The sequence below is a fragment of the Hyla sarda genome, chromosome 4, assembly GCF_029499605.1.
Source record: "Hyla sarda isolate aHylSar1 chromosome 4, aHylSar1.hap1, whole genome shotgun sequence".
NCBI lineage: Eukaryota > Metazoa > Chordata > Amphibia > Anura > Hylidae > Hyla > Hyla sarda.
This window is the reverse complement of record NC_079192.1, coordinates 175,969,773-175,992,783: the sequence shown is the minus strand read 5'-3', so window position 1 is coordinate 175,992,783 and position 23,011 is coordinate 175,969,773. Positions and strand designations below refer to the sequence as shown.

Below are 23,011 nucleotides of genomic sequence, written 5' to 3'. Positions count from 1 at the left end.
GAAAGAAGCAATCGGATTGGTTGCTATGGGCAACTGCACCACTCTTCCTCTTTAAAATTTTTGATAAATCTTCCACTGCAACTTTAGACAAAAAACTCGGCCTCTGCCCTGACAGAGCAAAGCTGCTTATACACCTCCAATAGCTGTTTGACAGACATAAGTTTGGCTCACAACAATCTCTCAATCTCCCCATACACATGAATATTTGGTATAGCTGAACGTTTATGAGCTCCGAATGGGAAGGTGGCACTGCCATACAGCTCTGGTGGTAGCTTATTTTCCTAAATACCAAATCATCTGTTAGCTAAAATCAGATATGCATAATCCTTATCTTCTCAACATCATCTATGGGGAGATCCATATACATTAAATGATTGGCCAGTCAGACTGTAGATGACAGGTTATCTCCCGCTCTTACGTCATTCAGTTCCCCACTATAAAGAAAAATATGTAGACATTACGCAAATAGCGGACAACAGCCTGAATATCCCGGCACTAGGACCACTCGGAAATGCGCATTCTCCATAGACGGCAATGCAATTCTGAGCAAATTATGCCAAAAGAATTTACATAAATTTTTTCGGTGACACAGGATTTCTGTGGCAGGTGTTTCTGTTGCAGAATTTCCATTGTGTGCACAGCAGGATTTCCAAACAGAATTTTTTCTCTGGATTCCGCTCTGAAATTCAGTCATATGAACATGGCCTAATTGTTTCCCATGTGGCCATTCAGTAAAGGCTCAGTTCTTCAACACCAAAAAAGGGAATGCCAACAATGCTCAAAAAGACATCCGTGCCTTGTAGCATTCCAGCTTTATACAACTCATACGTTGTATTGACACATAATATACCTGCTTGCATGAGGTCACAACCATTGCTTAGTCCAATGTTTTCCAACCAGGGTGCCTCCAGCTGTTGCAAAACTACAACTACAAGCATGCCCAGACAGCTTTTGGTGGTCCGGACATACTGGAAGTTGTAGTTTTGAAACAGCTGGAGGCACCCTGGTTGGGAAACGCTGGCTTAGTCTAAGGCTATGTTCACACGTCGTAATTTTCATGCAAAGATTCCTCTGCAGCAGAGTCCTTTTTAATTCAATGGGATTCTGCTGCACTTTGCGCATGGCGAAACACATGGCACGGAAATTCCGATTTCCGTGTCCACAGGAGGAATGAACCTGTTCATTCTTTTTTTGGACTCCACACGGAATGCATAGCCCTCTATGAGATGGCGCATTCCCTTTACAGTCCCAGCACCAGCATATTATGCCGCCACCCGCAGTCTCTGTTTCTGTGCGGACATTCTGAGGTCTGAACATAATGCTGACATTTTTGTAATGATTGAGCTTGGAGTGATAGTCGCAGAACAGGGAGTTCTAGTTTGTTCGGGCACTAGGTGGAGCTTTCTGCATGTGGATTTATACAGCTCCCATGGAATTCACTGAGCATTTACTGGATCTGTTAGCAGTAAGGCAGGGTTTTCATAGCGTTTTGTGTTTATGTTTAACATACACATTTTTGTACTTAAAAGATAGAGATGTATATGTTGATGTAAACATTGATTTTTATGATGCAACAAAGACAAATGGAAAGTATTTGCTGAGTATTGTACCCAAAAAACAAAAACAAAACATTGTTTTACATTTAAATAACAATATAATTTTATGGAAAACAGATACAGTGGTCCCTCAACATACGATGGTAATTAGTGCCAAATGAACCATCGTTTCTTGAAACCATAGTATGTTGAGGGATCCGTGCAATGTTAAATATAGGAAGGTATACCCACCTGTCCCCGGCGCTCCGGACCATCACCACTGCCCTGGATGTCGCCGTCCATCGCTGTCGCCGCATCCCCATGGTGTCCCCGCCGCTCCAGACCGTCTCCGCTACCCGGGATCGTCGTTCCTTATCACCGTCATCACGTCGCTACGCGCGCTTCTCCTATTGGATGACGGGACGGCGTGCGCGGCGACATGATGACGACGATGGAGAGCGACGGTGATGCAGGGGATCCCGCAGAGGACGGTCCGGAGCGCCGGGGACATGTAAGTGATCGTCACAGGTCCACAAGGGGCACCTTAAACGGCTATCCGGCGGCAGTTGAAGCAGTCTGCGCTCCTGGATAGCCGTTAATGCGATGGCCCCAACATACCAAAGCATCGTATGTTGATGCTGCTTTCAACATGCGTTGGCCTCTGAGAGGCCATCGTATGTTGAAATTATCTTATGTCGGGGCTATCGTAGGTCGGGGGTCACTATACTTCTATATGGCATGCAACCAAATCCATTTGTAGCATCCATGTAACATATACATTTTTCTTCTTTTCATAAGTGAACCCAGCCAAAGAACATCAAAGAGCATCAAATTCAATAGCATCCAGATACCATTTTTTGCATGTTTTCGTCATGTCGGTCAATTATTAGAATGGCACAGCGGAATTCCGCATTGGAATTTGTCAGACGTATTGGGCTAAGTCCAACATATAAGACTCCATTTTGCCTCCAACAAGTCATCTCTGGATGAAGTGTAATCAGCTTTAAAATACATTAACCCCTTAAGGACGCAGGATGTAAATGTACGTCCTGGTGCGGTGGTACTTAACGCACCAGGACGTACATTTACGTCCTAAGCATAACCGCGGGCATCGGAGCGATGCCCGTGTCATGCGCGGCTGATCCCGGCTGCTGATCGCAGCCAGGGACCCGCCGGCAATGGCCGACGCCCGCGATCTCGCGGGCGTCCGCCATTAACCCCTCAGGTGCCGGGATCAATACAGATCCCGGCATCTGCGGCAGTGCACGATTTGAATGAATGATCGGATTGCCCGCAGCGCTGCTGCGGGGATCCGATCATTTATAACGCCGCATGGAGGTCCCCTCTCCTTCCTCCGTGCGGCTCCCGGCGTCTCCTGCTCTGGTCTGTGATCGAGCAGACCAGAGCAGAAGATAGCCGAAAACACTGAGCTGTTCTATGTCCTAGACATAGAACAGATCAGTATTAGCAATCATGGTATTGCTATGAATAGTCCCCGCGTGCGTAAATGTCCGAACTATTAAAATAAAATGTTAATGATCCCGTACGGTTAACGGCGTGAACGAAAAAAAAAAAAAGTCCAAAATTCCTACTTTTTTAATACATTTTATTTAAAAAAAATTATAAAAAATGTATTAAAAGTTTTTATATGCAAATGTGGTATCAAAAAAAAGTACAGATCATGGTGCAAAAATTGAGCCCCCATACCGCCGCTTATACGGAAAAATAAAAAAGTTAGAGGTCATCAAAATAAAGGGATTATAAACGTACTAATTTGGTTAAAAAGTTTGTGATTTTTTTTAAGCGCAACAATAATATAAAAGTATGTAATAATGGGTATCATTTTAATCGTATTGACCCTCAGAATAAAGAACACATGTCATTTTTACCAGAAATTGTATGGCGTGAAAACGAAACCTTCCAAAATTAGCAAAATTGCGTTTTTCGTTTTAATTTCCCCACAAAAATAGTGTTTTTTGGTTGCGCCATACATTTTATGATATAATGAGTTATGTCATTACAAAGGACAACTGGTCGCGCAAAAAACAAGCCCTCATACTAGTTTGTGGATAAAATTATAAAAGAGTTATGATTTTTAGAAGGCGAGGAGGAAAAAATGAAAACGTAAAAATTAAATTGTCTGAGTCCTTAAGGCCAAAATGGGCTGAGTCCTTAAGGGGTTAAATTGAGTTACTTGGAATATGCTGATGTCTATTCCAGCATGTTCCTATTTCTACAGTAACAAAAGGTCGATAATGAAAAAGTTCCAAAACAATCTAAAGGTTACGACCAAATCTCACAATAAATGAGACAAGATGGCCGCTATGGTCAAACAAAGCCAAAATATATGACTGTTGTTGACATACTGGTAGAGGTCACATGTCTCATTATATCTGTGTGGTCACTGGTATTTTTCCTGTAGATGGTGATATTAAAGTTAATGTATAGCGCCATCTACAGGGGAATTGCATAGTGCTGTTATGGAGGGGTCTCCCTTTGTCCTGGGGAGGCCATTTATTCCCATTGGTTAAGAAGTATGTACCACAAGGTTATTTGATTCACAGCAAGAGATCATGAAAGCACCTGGGGCCCAGAAGTAGGGGCGGTTGATGGAAACAGAGGACACCAGAGGATGCCATGAGGTAGTAAGCCGTCTCCACCCGCCTCAAGGGGCGGCACATGCCAAAATGAGGGCTCTGAGAGACCGTCCCAGGTGCTGCTGTGAATCATGGATATATACCCGGTAACTATACAATAGTTACATATTATGTCACTTCCTCTCTTCTTTGTTTCTATATATCGGAGCTATTTTGGACATGCAACTGGTAACAACAAGTTAACTTCTTAGATGGTAAGAATCAGATTTAAGGCTGCGCTCACATGGCCGTCTAGACCCGTCTCATTCTTCTCCTGTCGAAAATAAAAACAGACTTTAAAAAAAAACAAAAAACCAGACAGTAAAGGATGCAAACGGGTGTTATCTGTTTGGATACCTTTGGATTTGTTATTATTCATTTAATAAAAACAATTATTTATTTGTTTGTTTTGTTCTGAGCATGCTCAGAAGTAAAAACGGATCAAAAAATGTATTGAAAGAACGGATGCAAACGGATGACATTAAAGGTTCATCCATTTTCCAGAGACTTCAATGTTAAATTTACTGTATTTTTTTTCTTGGGAGAAAAAATACTGCATGCACCGTCTTTTCTCCAATAAAAAAAATCGTGTGTGATCAATAATGCTGAAAAAGTCCGCACTGGGGACGAGACTTTAAACTCTGAAACACCCTGAAATTGCTGTATTTTCAAGAGTACCACACTTATCTAATTTCTCTAGATATTGTCTACAAAATTGACACATTATTAGGCTTAACACTACTGTCTGCTTTTGCACCTGTGCATATATGGGAACATTAGTCAAGCAGCAATGCCAAAAGACATAACAATTATTACCCACCACCAATGACCCCTCTAAATAGCAAGATGCCACCATGTGATACCTTTGTAAAGTGCCATATTTTTTTTAGACCCACACTTTGTTGCATTGTTGGAATATGGAACATTAATTAAATGTTCCCCTCGGTGTGCCCAATAAATCAGAGTCATATGGAGGAAAAGATTTGTAGTAGGCTCCCTAGTAAGGATTTGTGTGCTATGGAGCCTTAATTTGGCTGTGTGTATAATATCTTAAGCAGGGGTCAAGTCCTGTTAAAAAAAAGTATGGGAACTCACCCAAGATTTCCACTCAAGGGCAGGCAGGGGTGTTGCTAGGTCTCCAAAAGATCGGGGCACAGGACGTGGGTGTGGCTGAGGGTGGAGCCATGAATAGGAGGGGCCAAGGGGGCGGGTCATGCAATGTTGCATGACCATACAAAATTTTGCAGTGCTTTGTTGTGGCTGTTAGCAAGCGACACGCCTGTATCAGGGGTGGACTGACAACTCATGGGGCCCCCGAGATGAGATAAGTAATGTAATATATGTACACAGAACCCCACCAGCAGAAAAGTGAGTACAACTCTGGAGTATAATACAGGATATAACTCAGGATCAGTACAGGATAAGTAATGTAATATATGTACACAGAACCCCACCAGCAGAAAAGTGAGTACAAATCTGGAGTATAATACCGGATATAACTCAGGATCAGTACAGAATAAGTAATGTAATGTATGTAGACAGTGACCTCACTAGCAGAAGAGTACAGCTCTGGAGTATACCAAATGTTACTCCTGATCTTGAGTTACATCCTATAATTATTATAGTAACATCAGGTATACTCCAGAGCTGGACTCCTTGTTCTTCTGGTGGATTCACTGTATAAAATTACATTACTTACCCTGTACATTGGTTTACATTATAGTGTATATACAGTATTCCAGTATTTCCCAAATAGGGTCCTTGCAGCTGTTGAGAATTTACAACTCCCAGCAAAAAAGCTGTCCAGGCATGCTGGGAGTTGAAGTTTTGCAACAGATGGAGGCATCCTAGTTGGGAAACACTGCTGTGTGATTCCACACCAGTAAAGCAATGACTGCAGCTCTGGGAGTATTATGGAGGAAAAAACTCACCAGACTCCCCCATATTTCCCGGCTGCTCCGCTCTAAAAGTCCTTCAGCTCTGCCCCCACAAGTCCTGGTCACATGACTGTGACATCACCAAAGGTCCTACACCTCCAGCATCTAGCAGATACAGAGCAGGTCCTAATCGGGCAGTCACTGTCATTGTGCTGTGTGTGGAGATCTCTGCCCGACCAGGACCTGCATGACGCAGGGGTGAGATTACTGGCAACCTGGGCACCTGGCTTTACATTCCGAGTACGAGCCCCGAATGTTTTCACCTAGGGCCCCTGCCTGCAGGACTCCTGCTAATGGGAACAGTGTTCCTCCTGTGGAAAAAGTGCAGGAACTCTGGGGGAGATTTATCAAAACCTGTCCAGAGGAAAAGTTGCACAGGTGCCCATAGCAACCATTCAGCGTGCTTCTTTCATTTTTTAACAAGGCCTCTGCAAAATGAAAGAAGCAATCTGATTGGTTGCTATGGGCAACTGGGCAACTTTTCCTTTGCACAGGTTTTGATAAATCTCCCCCTCTGTTCCCGCATTTCTGCAGGACTTGATCCCTGATCTTATGCCATCTGCACCCTCTCAAACAAATCCTCTGTTAACTGGAGTCCAGTAGAAATCAGAATCTAAACAGCCAATAAAACTTCATATCATTCAAAAGAGGCGCAAGATGAGTAAATGATCTACAAAAACATAATTTGTATACAAATATAGAGTGTCACCATCATTTCAATAAAGATTGCTATTGTTTTTTTCTGGCTCCCACTGAAAAGCCCAGCAACAGAAGATGACCTCGTCTATTGTTCATCTGCAGCTAACCTGCTATTCCAATACAGGTATAAAATCGGCTTAGGAAGCACAGAGCTTGGTTGTAAAGATTGGTTTGAGCCTTCTAGCAAACCTCTGTGAGTTTATTGAAATGTACTTTGAGGGTAGGGTCACACATGCCGTATTTTGCTGATTTCAAAGGGTAGTAAAATACGTAGCACCAAATATGCAGTCAAATACGGCACGTGTGCCCCTACCTGTTGGAATCTTTTAGCAGGTAACTTGAAGTTTTTAGCAGGTTAGACCATTCCCTTTAAGTACTGAACGTCCTGTAGCAGAAAATATTTATGTTGTATTACTGTAAGTGAATAGTTCTGTTCTATTACTGAACCTCTGTATTCCCAGAGACTGTCTTTTCTTGACAGTCATCACAAGTAGTATTCAACACAGTTACGGTAATATCACACCTATGATTCATATAGGAACAGCTCTGTTATTGTAATAACTAAGAGTTTTTGGCATCAGACACAGTACAGATTAATAGTAATGACATCTGGAGGTACAGAGGGTCATCCAACGATGTTAGTAGTGTTGAAGCCTATTTGTTGTTTTAACCTCACCAAGTTCCTGGATCTTTGTCTGTATGACATGCTGTAGGAGTTAACAACAGTCACATCCGGTTTTCTCAAACATAGTGTGTATTACTATAGGCATTTTTTCTTTGGCGTTTTTCCCCTGTGTTTTTCTCATTATAAGTCATGTCATTCATTTATCATATGGCTCATGGATTTTTGTTGGAGAACTGGGGGCCCAAAACAAACACCACAGTCAGACATACATTCTGGTAAAAAAAAAAAAATATATATATATATATATATATATATATACATACAGTACAGACCAAAAGTTTGGACACACCTTCTCATTCAAAGAGTTGTCTTTATTTTCATGACTATGAAAATTGTAGATTCACACTGAAGGCATCAAAACTATGAATTAACACATGTGGACTTAGATACATAACAAAAAAGTGTGAAACAACTGAAAATATGTCATATTCTAAGTTCTTCAAAGTAGCCACCTTTTGCTTTGATTACTGCTTTGCACACTCTTGGCATTCTCTTGATGACCTTCAAGTGGTAGTCACCTGAAATGGTCTTCCAACAGTCTTGAAGGAGTTCCCAGAGATGCTTGTTGGCCCTTTTGCCTTCATTGGGTTCAGGTCTGGTGACTGTGGAGGCCAGGTCATCTGGCGCAGCACCCCATCACTCTCCTTCTTGGTCAAATAGCCCTTACACAGCCTGGAGGTGTGTTTGGGGGCATTGTCCTGTTGAAAAATAAATGATGGTCCAACTAAACGCAAACCAGATGGAATAGCATGCCGCTGCAAGATGATGTGGTAGCCATGCTGGTTCAGTATGCCTTCAATTTTGAATAAATCCCCAACAGTGTCACGAGCAAAGCACCCCCACACCATCACACCTCCTCCTCCATGCTTCAAGGTGGGAACCAGGCATGTAGAGTCCATCCGTTCACCTTTTCTGCGTCGCACAAAGACACGGTGGTTGGAACCAAAGATCTCAAATTTGGACTCATCAGACCAAAGCACAGATTTCCACTGGTCTAATGTCCATTCCTTGTGTTCTTTAGCTCAAACAAGTCTCTTCTGCTTGTTCCCTGTCCTTAGCAGTGGTTTTCTAGCAGATATTCTACCATGAAGGCCTGATTCACACAGTCTCCTCTTAACAGTTGTTCTAGAGATGTGTCAGCTGCTAGAACTCTGTGTGGTATTGACCTGGTCTCTAATCTGAGCTGCTGTTAACCTGCGATTTCTGAGGCTGGTGACTCGGATGAACTTATCCTCCGCAGCAGAGGTGACTCTTGTTCTTCCTTTCCTGGGGCGGTCCGCATGTGAGACAGTTTCTTTATAGCTCTTGACGGATTTCGTGACTGCACTTGGGGACACTTTCCACCTAGAATATGACACATTTTTAGTTGTTTCACACTTTTTTGTTATGTATATAATTCCACATGTGTTAATTCACAGTTTTGATGCCTTCAGTGTGAATCTACAATTTTCATAGTCATGAAAATAAAGAAAACTCTTTGAATGAGAAGGTGTGTCCAAACTTTTGGTCTGTACTGTATATATATATATATATATATATATATATATATATATATATGAAATACATATTGTCAGCATGCTGAAACTGGCACTAAGCCTAAAAATGCAATACCCCCAAACACACTAGGGGGGGGACCAGAACCTGTGTAATTAAACAATTAACCAGTTGCCCATAGAAACCAATCAGATAGCTTCTTGTATTTTTCATAAAATTGAAGAGGCAATTTTTCAAACATGAAGAAAGCATTCTGATTGGTTGCTATCAGGTTTTGATGAATCTCCCCATAGTATTTTGGCCTTTCCCAATAAAATGAATACATTTGGACAACATTCATCTAATGTGTATGGCCCCCTTTTAAGCTTGAACGTGTATTTCTTTGCATTTACATTGTTCATTGTTTGCACTTGTAAATTGTAAGTGTAGAAAGGTTTTGTAACCTCTTAGTGTATGTTAGAGTGTATGTTCTCACTACTCTAGGTCTTTCAAAAAGAATGTTAACGTATGAAGTGTTATCACAAAGCTCTGTCGTGTCACAGTGTTTCCTCGTGTCTCTTTCCAGTAGAAGGTGTACGCCGCCCACTTACCTTCAATTGGCTGGAGAGCAGCCCAATTCAGCTATAAAAGCTGGTGACGGAGGTTGCTGAGCTCATTCACTGCTCTGGGCTACATAACACTGATTTCCTTGCTGGCTGCAGTAATATCCATCATACAGAGGACTTTTTCCAGGGTGATGTGAGCAGGATTTCACTATTGCAACAGGTAACTATTCTCTCCATTATGAGGCTAATCTTTCTTGTCTACATTCAAACTACTTGTTTTCTGGCTAATTTAAAAAGATGGAATATCTGTCTAGAATATAATGTCCTTTATACCATGTTATGAATCCTGCACTTCCACAATAAATGTTCATTAGTCGTATCTGTCATCTACATTTTGTTACACTGGTTTTCTGACATCTCATTTTATGCTTTGTTACAGGATTAATATAAGCCAAATAATTGGACTTATGTGGCTTTTGGAGAAGCTGAAAGTACCAGAAATGCAGGGACAAATCTGTGATCTCACACCAAGAGGAGCCCATCCTGACAAGGGCCAGCGTCCAATACCTTGCCCTAATGTATTAACTCCAGATAGAATCCCTGAGTTCTGTATCCCTCCTCTGCTTTCATCTCAGAGGGGTATGAGAATAAAATCTCTTTATAGATCTGTTCCTGACCTCTCTGGAGCAACTTTTGGAACCGGAGGTGTTAACACACCACACACACATATTATTCAGGTGGACAGTGCTGAAGAAGCCCTCGAGGAAGAAAGTACAAATGCTGACCCCCAGGCACAAGCAGCCCTTTCCTTGCCACATCTTCCCAAAGCTCAAACTTCTTATGGATTCTGTACCCTACTAGAAAGCCCAAACACCAGAAGGAAAGAATCTCTCTTCCACAATGACCCTGCCAGCCTTCCAATTTTGCTGCCTAAGTCACGCTTAAACACATCTGCATGGCAATGGGCATCCTCTTGTAGTAGTTTCTCAACTTTAAAACTGAGGTCACTGAGCCGCTCTGGCACCTTGGACAGCGAAACCTCATCCTCTACAGACTCTTCACCATTTAGTTCACCTCTGCTTCACAGATCCCCACCTAGATGTAACTCTTTGCTGAAAGCTATAAGCCAGGACAAGATCTTCTCCAAAGCACTCAGAAGGAAAGGGAAGTCCGGGCTGTCTAGAAATAATTCACTTTCAGCTGATGAATGTAGTTCCACAGATAGCAGTCCAAATATCATTCGGAGACTGTCTGATGGAATGATGGATTCTGTCTTTCCAATGGATCTTTTGTATTCTAGAGGCAGATTTATGGCAGAAAATGCTGTGTTGCTAGAAAATGGAGGTTCTCTTCGTTTATCTACAGAATATTGCTCTGAAGCACAGAGGTTGCGTGTCCGACTCATAAGTGTTGAAGGACTTTACCAACCAGATACTGACCCCAAAACCATCAACTGTTTTGTGACACTGTCCATTACTCCTGGAAAACAACAGAAGCAGCGAAGTACTGTAATCCGAAGGAGTAGAAACCCCATCTTCAATGAGGACTTTTTCTTTGAGAATGTATTTCAAACACAGCTACATAGCCGAAGTCTTAAAGTTAAGGTCATCAACAAAATGTGCAGCATGAAAAGAGACTGTACTCTCGGACAAACTGAACTTCCTTTGCTTAGCATCCTTTCCCCATGAGGATAAGCGGTTTAACATGTTTTCATAGCACTTTGAACTATACAATATGTGAACAAATGATGTTTATGTTTGACTGTAAGAAAACGTCATTGACTTTGCATCTACCATATGTCAGAGTCTTCAATTTGTTATTACTTAAACTTATGAGCACTGCAGGTTGCTGTTTGTTCTAACATTCTTGGTTGAAGAGTAGTAGATTAGCAGTTGGCATAGATGCAATCCTATTTCATGGGAGACTAGGAGCAAAGGCTTCTCAGTATCTTCTTTCAATGACCCAGATATGCCAATTCTCCTTGCAACTAGAAATTCAATTATAATAGGCACAAACAAAACGTGATCTACAGTAAGCAGCTAAATGCTGTCTTTCTATTTTCTGGAGTAGCATTGCAAAGCACAGAATATTTTTAAGCTCTATACTTCATGTGTTATCTCTGCAAATTACAAGGCTGCATTGTGAATGCGATTGGTCTTGAGGGTGTTTGTGTTAACAGTCTGATAGAACTCTTCTTGTGACAGAGCACTGTAGGTAACTCATATAGCTACTCTCTATGTACTGGTATCATTGGTTTAGTAAGAACAGCATGTTTAGCATGTATGTATTATTTATTTATTTTTATATTTTATTTTTGTATCAATTATTCTTAAATACTATTTTTTTATAAACACTTAATATACTTCTCCTAAGAATGTATCGCCAAGTTTATTTATTATAACTATGATACTTGTATGATTTTTTTTTTTAAAGTTTTGATCAATAAATTATATATTTATATTATTACATGTGTGTATTTGAGCTAATGAGCTATCACAGATTTTTATTTTATTTTATATCTAGGTCTTATTAACTGTTACCATTTAAAAGGGAAGCTGTAATCACCATCTTAACACAATAATTTTATTGTGGCACCACTATAAATCCATTTGATCCATATATGTGTGCGTGTGTGCATGCGTGAGTGTGTAGTATGATTTATAAGCGGGAAGTAAATATTGACAATGGTGAAGCTCAGTATGATGTGTTCCTATCTAATAATAAACTACAGTCTTAATTTTTTTCCACACTGATGATCCTATTCCATGAGAAGAAAGCATGGTGACACTCACTTAGTAACACCACATTAACCCTAACCCTACTGGTCCATAAAATGAATAAAAAAATTTACTGACCAGGTATGCCCTTAAAGTGATAGATAAGAATGCTTGGAATGCAACAAACCAGTAATATAGAAGTTTGTACTTGAATTGTTGCTATGTATGTGGTCATCCTACATTAGATATCAAATGTTAAACAAGATTCTGTGAATTGCTTTTAGTTGATTAGGAACATTCAGTAACTATAGCCTGGGTTCATAATGAACCTAACATTTTAGGGTACATTGTGGGTATATAATGAAAATGGTATTCCAATATATACTGCAGCGTACCAGTAGCGCACCCATTGACTTTAAGAAACCATAGTCTGCTATGAATCTGAGTCCCACAAATAAGTACTGTACAGTGGTCCCTCAACATACAATATCAATTGGTTTCGGTAGGACCATTTTATGTTGAAGCCGGACCATTTTATGTTGAAGCCAATGTATGTTGAGACCATAAGTCTATAGGAAAATGGTAATTGGTTCCTGACCCCCTGAAATGCCAACCCAAAGTATGAAAACAAGAATAGAGGGGCATCTATAAGAAGCAGAGGGTGAGATCAGCATATAGGGAAAATATATTAGGGGCAGAGGTAAGGTCAGTACTGTACAGTAAATTTAATGTATATATACAGTACAGTACTAACATCACCCTCTGTCTCATACTGTATATATTGCATAAGGGAAAGTGGATACTATATAGGGGCAATGCTGTTAAGACTGTTAGTTGCAGTTCTGATCACGTTATGTTAACAGACCTGAGGACACCACTCACTGCCTGATCTAAATGGACATGATGCTATAACTGCTGCGCACACTAGAAGTATAGTGGGACCTGTAGTGTGAAAGGGAAGAGGGGGCAGCACTTATTGGACATGGCTCAGGGGGAAGCACAAGAATGGGGAAGCTAGGGGCTAAAAAAAGAAACATGAGTGATGGAGACTCATTTTGGGAGAATTCTCAAAAACCTGTATAGAGGAAAAGTTGCTGAGTTGACCACAGCTGCCAATCAGATTGCTTCTTTCATTTCTCAGCATTCAGCGTCACAGTTCCCTGTATTTCCCCATTGCAATGTTTCAACTTTCTCAAGTATCATGGTTAAGAAAAGCTCAATTAGCTGAAATTTAGCAATGGTGTAACAAAAAGTCCTTGCACACTAAAGGGATGTTTTTTGCATATAGACTGGGGACCAAGTCTGGTGTGATGCACTGGGTTGTTTTCAATGGCCGCATCATAGTGTAGTTCAGAATCCTTTTTTTACAGGTATCACAATGTGCATCAGCAATCTAGCCCTAAAAACATGATGGGGAGGGGGGTATCAATACCTGTGCAAAGGAAAAGTTGACTAGTTGCCCATAGCAACCAATCAGATTTGGTTAATTTACTGGTTACTGGCAACAGGTTAACTTTTTCTCAGCACGGTTTTTGATAAATCTCCCCCGATGTGAATAAAGCCTTAGTAGATAATTTTAGATATAATCAAACATGGCCCATTTTTAAGTACCAAATACTGTACCACCCATTTTATTTACTGTTCAAAATATCAAGGGCAAGTGAATTACCAGCAAGGTTTATTTTAGGCATGGTTGTCTTAACACAGTTTATCTCAATAATTCATTAAACTGAATATTTAAAGAGTACCTCTCACCAAATAAAACTTTTAATATAGTGTTCCTTGTGTAATTAGCAGACACTTTCCCATTCACTTGCTCTTAAAATGATCAACATATAAATATGTTTAAAATGTAGTAGAAAAAATGGCCACTAGGTGGCTCTGTTCTGTTCCCTGCGACAATTAATACAGTGAGTTCAGTCTCTTCCTGGCCAGGCAGGAGTCCGAACTAAGGAAGTGTTTCTCTGCAAGGTGCTTGATTGACAGCTGCACAGAAAGTGAAAGCTCCACAGATTCTCACAGAAAGCCACACAGAATGACAGCTGAAGGAGAGCCTCACTGAGAGCAACACAGACTAAAACATGCACAGAGCCTGAGATCTTCTATTCATCACAATACTGCAACAATGTGAGGGCAGAAGTTGTCCCCCAGCAGGCTTCAGTGATGTCATGCCTGCTGGGAAATGCCCACTTTCTCCTGCTGGGAAATTACACTATGCGAACAAGAAGAAAGATATGATACACAGCTTTTTTGAGCTCTGAAATGGTTTTTAAGGGCAGGAGGGGTGTTAGGAGTAGTTAGGGAATATAGCCTGAGGTAGTTGAGAACAGTTTATTTGCTGACAGGTACTTTTTAAAATCGGGTCATTTAAATGGGGCCTGTGGCCGACCCCCACATTTTACTGTCATTAACCTCTTGTGGACGCAGGGCGTATGCATACACCCTGCATGCCCGATTCTTAAGGACCCAGGGCGTACACCCGTGGGAATTCCGGTCCCCGCCGCTTGCCCGTGCCAACACCTGGGGGCCATGAGACCCCTCCCCCCATATCGGTGATCACCGCAAATCGCCAGTCAATTCATACCGGCGAAATGTGATGATTTCAGGTTATATGAGTCTCCATTGACTTGGAAAATAAGGAGGATCCCCCTGAAGGGATTGGAGTGAGGTGGCATGGGTGCCACCCCTCCTATCCTTGCTATTGGTCGGTCAGAAGCGACCGACCAATAGCAGATCGGGGACGGGGTTAAAGTTCAGTTTCCCCCCTATGCCCACCCAGAGCAGGGTAACTGAGCAGGGTAACTGTCCTGTGAGCGGCAGCTGTGACTTACCGATCGGCAATCCTCCTGAAGGTGCGGCGGGTGGCGATTCCACTGGTGACGCGATCCTGCTGGTGAGTATACTATACAGTGGTCTCTAATCTGTAGCTCTCCAGATGTTGCAAAACTACAACTCCCAGCATGCCCAGACAGCCGTTTGCTGTTTGGGCATGCTGGGATTTGTAGTTGGGCAAGATTTAGAGGGGTACAGTTTGGAGATCAGTGTGAATAGGGCCTAACGATTGCATTTGGGTCCGCCCATATTCAAATCCCTAATTTAGGCCTCAAATGCGAATGGTGCTCTCTCACTTTGGAGCCCTGTCGTATTTAAAGAAAACAGTTTAAGGCCACATATGGGGTATTTTATTACTCGGGAGCAATTGCGCTACAAATTTTCTCCTTTTACCCTGTATGAAAAGGAAAAGTTGGGGTCTACACCCGCCTGTTAGTGTAAAAAAAAAATTTACACTAACATGCTGGTGTTACCCCATACTTTTCATTTTCACAAGAGGTAAAAGGAAAAAAAGACCCCCAAAATTTGTAACGCAATTTAAAAAATACCCCATATGTGGACGTAAAATGCTCTGCGGACGCACAACATGGCTCAGGAGTGAGAGCGCACCATGTATATTTGAGGCCTAAATTGGTGATTTGCACAGGGGTGGCTAATTTTACAGTGGTTCTGACATAAACGCAAAAAATGAAATACCCACGTGTGATCCCATTTTGGAAACTACACCCCTCACAGAATGTAACAAGGGGTATAGTGAGCCTTAACACCCCACAGGTTTTTGACACATTTTCGTTTAAGTTTGATGGGAAAATGAAAAAAAAATGTATTTCACTAAAATGCTGGTGTTACCCTAATTTTTTTTATTTTCACAAGGGAAAATAGGAAAAAAGCCCCCCAAAATATGTAACACCACCAATATCCTCACAGTATCCGGATCCTGACAAACCCCTTTAGGACCACAGGTTTTTTCATTTTTTCACTTTCATATTTTTAACCTCACCTTCTAAAAATCAGAACGCTTTAAATTTCGCACCTACAGACTCATATGAGGGCTTGTTTTTTGTGCCAGCAATTGTACTTTGTAATGACATCAATCATTTCACCACAACATTTACGGTGAAACAAAAAAAATATATTATTGTGTGGAGCAAAAAACCCAACTTATGATACCCAGCATTAACCCCATAGATGCCATGATCAACCCTGATCACGACATCTATGGTGGGGGAGCGTGCTCCCCCTGTTCACCAACAGCGCCACCGAGATACCATTGCGGGTCACCGTTGGTTGCTATGGCAGTAGGAGTTCAGATGATGACCTCCTGTCTGCCTGCTACGGAAGCCTGTGAGATCCAGCCACAGGCTGGATCGCACAGTCTGTAGTATCTGCAGCAGATCAGTTTATACTGTGCTGGAGTACAAATGTATTGCAGCATAGTATAACCTGTAAAAAGTGAAAAATAAAATAATAAAAGTTTGTTCAATACATCTATGAAGTGTAAAAAAAACAAAAAAAATTTGCCCCTTTCCCAATAAAACCCTGTATTGTCATCAAAAAAGATCAAAAACACAAATTATATACATAATAGGTATTGCTACATCTGTAATGAGGAACAAAAGGGAAAATACAGGTGCGCACCTCGTGCAGATTATCCAATGTACAGCTGTAAGTATTTTGCAGTAGAGGGTCAGAGAAATGGCCCCTTACCTGACAGAGTTATGCTGAGAGCATAACATCTGAGTGCACGTAGTAATATAGTAGCCGCTGCCTCGTGGTCCCGCCGGTAATCCAAATGCGGAGGCCGGTGTTTATGCAAGAAATGTAGACAGCAGATGAGTCTCAGGAAAAATGGGACATCCTACGGGCGCAGGCTTTGGTGACTTGATAAAAGAGATGTCTTTATCGGAAAAGATGCAACGCATAACAGGGATGTGGAATTTCTATCGCCCGACGCCCCGGACTAGCAGTTTTGGGCGCCGGGCAGGTGAATTTGTACGGCCCTTAGCCCGGCTTCGAGCAAGCAGGGCCGGACCTGACAAGTGCGGCGGATCTGCAGTCTGTATGGAGCGGGCAGGAGTCGGGAGCCCGCTCCATACAGACTGCAGATCCGAAGCAGAGCAGGGGAGATGAGAAGCTGTGTATGTGTCTTCTCTCCCCTGCTCTGCAGACGTGCGCGGAAGATGAGGGGGCGTGGCTTGTTGCTCCCCGTGCAGACCTGCATCCTCTGCCTTCACTCCCCCCAGCTGTAGCTTCGGAGAGCTGAGGGGAGGAGGCGCGCCTGCACGGGGAGATGTATGCGGCGCTCTGCCGTATGTATGGAGCGGGCTCCGGACTCGTGCCCGCTCCATACTCTGCAGCCCCCGGCTGTTCTCAGTAGCCGGGGGCCGCCGCTAATAGCCAGCATGCGGCGATCGCCGCGGCTGGCTATTAACCCTTTAGATCGCCGCTGTCAAAGCTGACAGCGGCGTCTAAAGCCTGGGTTCTCAACCTGGGGTACGCGAAAACGCTGACAAATACCGGCCATGCATTGGCCAGTATTTGTCAGCGCATAGCCACGGCAGCTCACTGTACAGTAGCGCGGCCAGAGATGCGGCCAGAGATGCGGCCGGGGCTACTGTAAGTGAGCTGCGTGGTTGCCAGGGAGACGTGTGGCCTCCCCTGACGTTGCGCGGAGTTGCCGCACAGCGCAGGGGGACGTCACACGACAGTGCGGCCCTGTGGAACATCCCGTGAAGCAGCAGGCAACGGGACCACAGGACGCCAGGTAAACAACTGTATGGCACAGACGGGGGGGGGGGGGATGGGGGGTGTATGGGACGGATGGGACGGAGCACAATGCATTAAGATGGAGGGGGAGAGGGATAATGACGGAGGGGGGGGGGGGGGGTAATAAAGCACAAGGCATTGAAATTTTATGTCTTGTGCTTTATTACAAGTGTTGCTCGCGAATATTCGCAATTCGAATATTATTCGCGAATATCGCATATTCGCGAATTCGCGAATTTCGCGAATATAGCGCTATATATTCGTAATTACGAATTTTCTTTTTTTTTTTTTTTTTTTTTTTTTTTTTCTTCACAGTACACATCACAGTGATCATCCCTCTCTGCTTCCAGCTTGTGTGGTGTAAAGAAGGCTCTAATACTACTGTGTGAGACTGGCGTGCGAAAATTCGCATTTGCGAAGATTAGTGTACGCTAATTTTCACACATGCGAATTTTCGAGTATGCGAATTTCCTATATGCTAATTTTCACATATGTTAATTTTCGCATGCGCGAAAATTCGCATATGCGAAAATAAAACGAGAATATAACGAATATGCGAATATTCGCGAATATATGACGAATATTCGTCCATATATTCGCGAATATTCGCGAATTCGAATATGGCCTATGCCGCTCAACACTATTTATTACTCCCCTCTCCCCTTCCATCTTAATCCCCTTGCACCAGTCCCCCCTTCCTCTGATCCCCCTTTTGCCATATCCGATAATGGCACAAGGGGATTAATATGGAGGGGGAAAAATGACAAGAGGGGATCAGAGGGAGGGGGGAATAATGACACAAGGGGATTAACCCCTTCCCGCAGAATGTCATATATAAACGCCGGGTTGTGCAGTGCGTTCGCGCATCCCGGCGTTTATAAATGACATTCAGTTAACCAGGCGATGCGCAGCATCGCACGGGTTAACTGGCAGAAGTCTCGCTGTTTCCAGCAGGGGACAACTTCTGCTTCACCCCCAGGACCATCCATTGATGGTCCTGGTCAGCGATCACTGTGATTGGTCCCTGTGGACCAATCACAGTGATCTGGGGTGAAAGTTCAGATCCCCCGCACTGCCCGCCCCTGGAAGTCGGGCAGAACGGGGGACGATGGCTGCGGGGGCTCGCGGGGACCTGCGGCACAGGGGGGGGAACACGAGGGGACCGGCGGACTTACCTGGCGGGACCGAGGAGCAGCGCGGGACCGGCCACGTGGAGGAGCAGCGACGGGACCGGCAGGTGAGTGTATGGTCCTCAGAAGCAGCAGTGAAGATCTTCACTGCTGCTTCTAGGAGTCTGAAAACTACAACTCCCAGCATGCCTAGACAGCCTTTGGCTGTCTGGGCATGCTGGGAGTTGTAGTTTTGCAACATCTGGAGGGCCCCAGTTTGGAGACCATTGTATAATGGTCTCCAATCTGTGCTCTTCCAGCTGTTGCAAAACTACAACTCCCAGCATGCACTGACTGTCCAGGCATGCTGGGAGTTTTAGTTCAGCAACATCTGGCTCTTCAGATGTTGCCGAACTACAACTCCCAGCATGCCCTTCAGCTGTCTGGGCATGCTGGGAGTTGTAGTTTTGCAACAACTGGAGACACACTGGTTGGGAAACATTGTTTCTCACTCAGTGTTTCCTAACCTGTGTGCCTCCAGCTGTTGCAAAACTATAACTCCCAGCATGCACTAACAGACCATGCATGCTGGGAGTTGTGGTTTTGCAACATCTGGAGGGCCCCAGTTTGGAGACCATTGTATAATGGTCTCCAATCTGTGCTCTTCCAGCTGTTGCAAAACTACAACTCCCAGTATGCACTGACTGTCCAGGCATGCTGGGAGTTTTAGTTCAGCAACATCTGGCCCTTCAGATGTTGCCGAACTACAACTCCCAGCATGCCCTTCAGCTGTATGGGCATGCTGGGAGTTGTAGTTTTGCAACAACTGGAGACACACTGGTTGGGAAACATTGTCTGTTTCTAACTCAGTGTTTCCTAACCTGTGTGCCTCCAGCTGTTGCAAAACTATAACTCCCAGCATGCACTAACAGACCATGCATGCTGGGAGTTGTGTTTTTGCAACAGCTGGTGCAACCCCCCCCCCCCCCCCTGTGAATGTACAGGGTACATTCACATGGGCGAGGCTTTTACAGTGGGTTTCTCGCATCTTGAGATGCAGCAAATTTTGCGCCGGGAAACTCGCTGTAATCCCCCGCCCATGTGACTGTACCCTAAAAACACTACACTACACTAACACAAAATAAAATAAAAAGTTAAAAACACTACATATACACATACCCCTACACAGCCCCCCTCCCCCAATAAGAACGTCCGGTACACCACTGTTTCCAAAGCAGAGCCTCCTGCTGTTGAAAAACAACAACTCCCAGTATTGCCGGACAGCCGTTGACTGTCCACGCATGCTGGGAGTTTTGCAACAGCTGGAGGCACCCTGTTTGGGAATCACTGGCGTAGAATACCCCTATGTCCACCCCTATGCAAATCCCTAATTTAGGCCTCAAATGCACATGGCGCTCTCACTTTGGAGCCCTGTCGTATTTCAAGGCAACAGTTTAGGCCGACATATGGGGTATCGCCGTACTCGGGAGAAATTGCATTACAATGTTTGGGGGGCTTTTTCTTCTTTAACCCTTCATGAAAAGGAAATGTTGGGGTCTACACCAGAATGTTAGTGTAAAAAAATTAAATTTTTTACACTAACATGCTGATGTTGCCCTATACTTTACATTTTCACAAGAGGTAAAAGGGAAAAGAGCCCCCCAAAATTTATAACGCAATTTCTCCCGACTACAGAGATACCCCATATGTGAGCGCTAAGTGCTCTGGGGGCGCACAACAAGGCCCAGAAGGGAGAGCGCACCATGTACATTTGAGGTGATTTGCACAGGGGTGGCTGATTGTTACAGCGGTTTTGACAAACGCAAAAAAAAAACCAAAAAACACATGTGACCCCATTTCGGAAACGACACCCCTCACTGAATGTAATGAGGGGTGCAGTGAGAATTTACCCCCCACAGGTGTCTGACGGATCTTTGGAACAGTGGTCCGTGAAAATGAAAACTTGTACAGCCCACTGTTCCAAAGATCTGTCAGACACCAGCGGGGGGCAAATGCTCACTGTACCCCTTGTTACTTTTCCTCAAGGGGTCTCGTTTCCAAAATGGTATGCCATGTGTTTTTTTTTTGCTGTTCTGGCACCAGAGGGGCTTACTAAATGCGACATGCCCCCGAGCAAAATTTGCTCTCAAAAAGCCAAATATGACTCCTTCTCTTCTGAGCATTGTAGTTCGCCCATAGTGCACTTCAGGTCAACTTATGGGTTACCTCCATACTCAGAAGAGAAGGGGTTACAAATATTGGGGGTATTTCCTGCTATTAACCCTTGCAAAAATGTGAAATTTGGGGGGAAACACACATTTTAGTGGAAATTTAAATTTTTTTTTTACATATGCAAAAGTCGTGAAACACCTGTGGGGTAATAAGGCTCACTTTATTCCTTATTACATTCCTCAAGGGGTCTAGTTTCTAAAATGGTATGCCATGTGTTTTTTTTTTGCTGTTCTGGCACCATAGGGGCTTCCTAAATGCGACATGCCCCCCGAGCAAAATTTGCTCTCAAAAAGCCAAATATGACTCCTTCTCTTCTGAGCATTGTAGTTCGCCCATAGTGCACTTCAGGTCAACTTATGGGATACCTCCATACTCAGAAGAGCAGGGGTTACAAATATTGGGGGGTATTTCCTGCTATTAACCCTTGGAAATATGTGAAATTTGGGGGGAAACACACATTTTAGTGAAAAAAATAATTTTTTTTTTACATATGCAAAAGTCGTGAAACACCTGTGGGGTATTAAGGCTCACTTTATTCCTTGTTATGTTCCCCAAGGGATCTAGTTTCCAAAATGGTATGCCATGTGAGGGTTTTATGCTGTTCTGGCACCATAGGGGCTTCCTAAATGCAACATGCCCCCCAAAAACCATTTCAGAAAAACGTACTCTCCAAAATCCCCTTGTCGCTCTTTCCCTTCTGAGCCCTCTACTGCGCCCGCCGAACACTTTACATAGACATATGAGGTATGTACTTACTCGAGAGAAATCGGGCTACAAATATAAGTATACATTTTCTCCTTTTACCCCTTGTAAAAATTCAAAAATTGGGTCTACAAGAACATGCGAGTGTAAAAAATGAAGATTGTGAATTTTCTCCTTCACTTTGCTTCTATTCCTGTGAAACACCTAAAGAGTTAAAATGATGACTGAATATCATTTTGAATACTTTGGGGGGTGCAGTTTTTATAATGGGGTCTTTTGTGGGGTATTTCTGATATGAAGACCTTCAAATCCACTTCAAACCTGAACTGGTCCCTGAAAAATAGTGAGTTTGAAAATTTTGTGAAAAATTGGAAAATTGCTGCTGAACTTTGAAGCCCTCTGGTGTCTTCCAAAAGTAAAAACTCGTCACTTTTATGATGCAAACATAAAGTAGACATATTGTATATGTGAATAAAAATTTTTTTTATTTGTAATATACATTTCCTTACAAGCAGAGAGCTTCAAAGTTAGAAAAATGCAAAATTTTCAAATTTGTCATCAAATTTTAGGATTTTTCACAAGGAAAGGATGCAAGTTACCACAAAAATTTACCACCATGTTAAAGTAGAATATGTCACGAAAAAACAATCTTGGAATCAGAATGATAACTAAAAGCATTCCAGAGTTATTAATGTTTAAAGTGACAGTGGTCAGATGTGCAAAAAACGCTCTGGTCCTTAAGGCCAAAATGGGCTTGGTCCTGAAGGGGTTAATATGGAGGAGGGGGGGTTGATTATCCCCCCCCCCTCCATCTTAATCCCCTTGTGCTATTATTATCCGATATGGCAAAAGGGGATCAGAGGGAGGGGGGAATTATCAACCCCCCCCTCCATATTAATCCCCCTGTATCATTATTCCCCCTCCTCCATCTTAATCCCCTTGTTCCATATTGGATAATAATGGCACAAGGTGATAAAGATGGAGGGGGAATAATGGAAAAAGGGAATCAGAGGGAGGTGGGAATTGTGGGACAGGGGGAGTAAGACGGAGGGGGAATAATAGCACAAGGGGATTAAGATGGAGATGGGATGCATTAGTATAAAGGTAAGAACACGCCTTTTG

General features: G+C 43.0%; 1 protein-coding gene across 4 annotated transcripts; it reads left to right on the top strand.

Annotated features, from left to right (window-relative positions):
• Positions 1-6,595: 6,595 nt before the first annotated feature.
• Positions 6,596-11,942, top strand: LOC130368725 (C2 calcium-dependent domain-containing protein 4C-like). 4 transcript variants are annotated; one of them, XM_056572818.1, is made up of 4 exons: positions 6,596-6,769; positions 6,869-6,931; positions 9,552-9,751; positions 9,971-11,942. In XM_056572818.1, the coding sequence occupies exon 4, from the start codon at positions 9,999-10,001 to the stop codon at positions 11,217-11,219; it is 1,221 nt and encodes a 406-aa protein (XP_056428793.1). In that variant the 5' UTR covers positions 6,596-6,769; positions 6,869-6,931; positions 9,552-9,751; positions 9,971-9,998; the 3' UTR covers positions 11,220-11,942. The 4 variants fall into 4 exon arrangements, with proteins under 4 accessions (XP_056428793.1, XP_056428792.1, XP_056428791.1 ...); XM_056572817.1 differs by having other exon boundaries at positions 6,596-6,931; positions 9,555-9,751; XM_056572816.1 differs by having other exon boundaries at positions 6,596-6,931; positions 9,529-9,751.
• Positions 11,943-23,011: the final 11,069 nt, after the last annotated feature.

Coding starts and splice junctions, on each gene's coding strand:
- LOC130368725 (XM_056572818.1), top strand. CDS start 9,999: ATGTGGCTTTTGGAGAAGCTGAAAGTACCAGAAATGCAGGGACAAATC.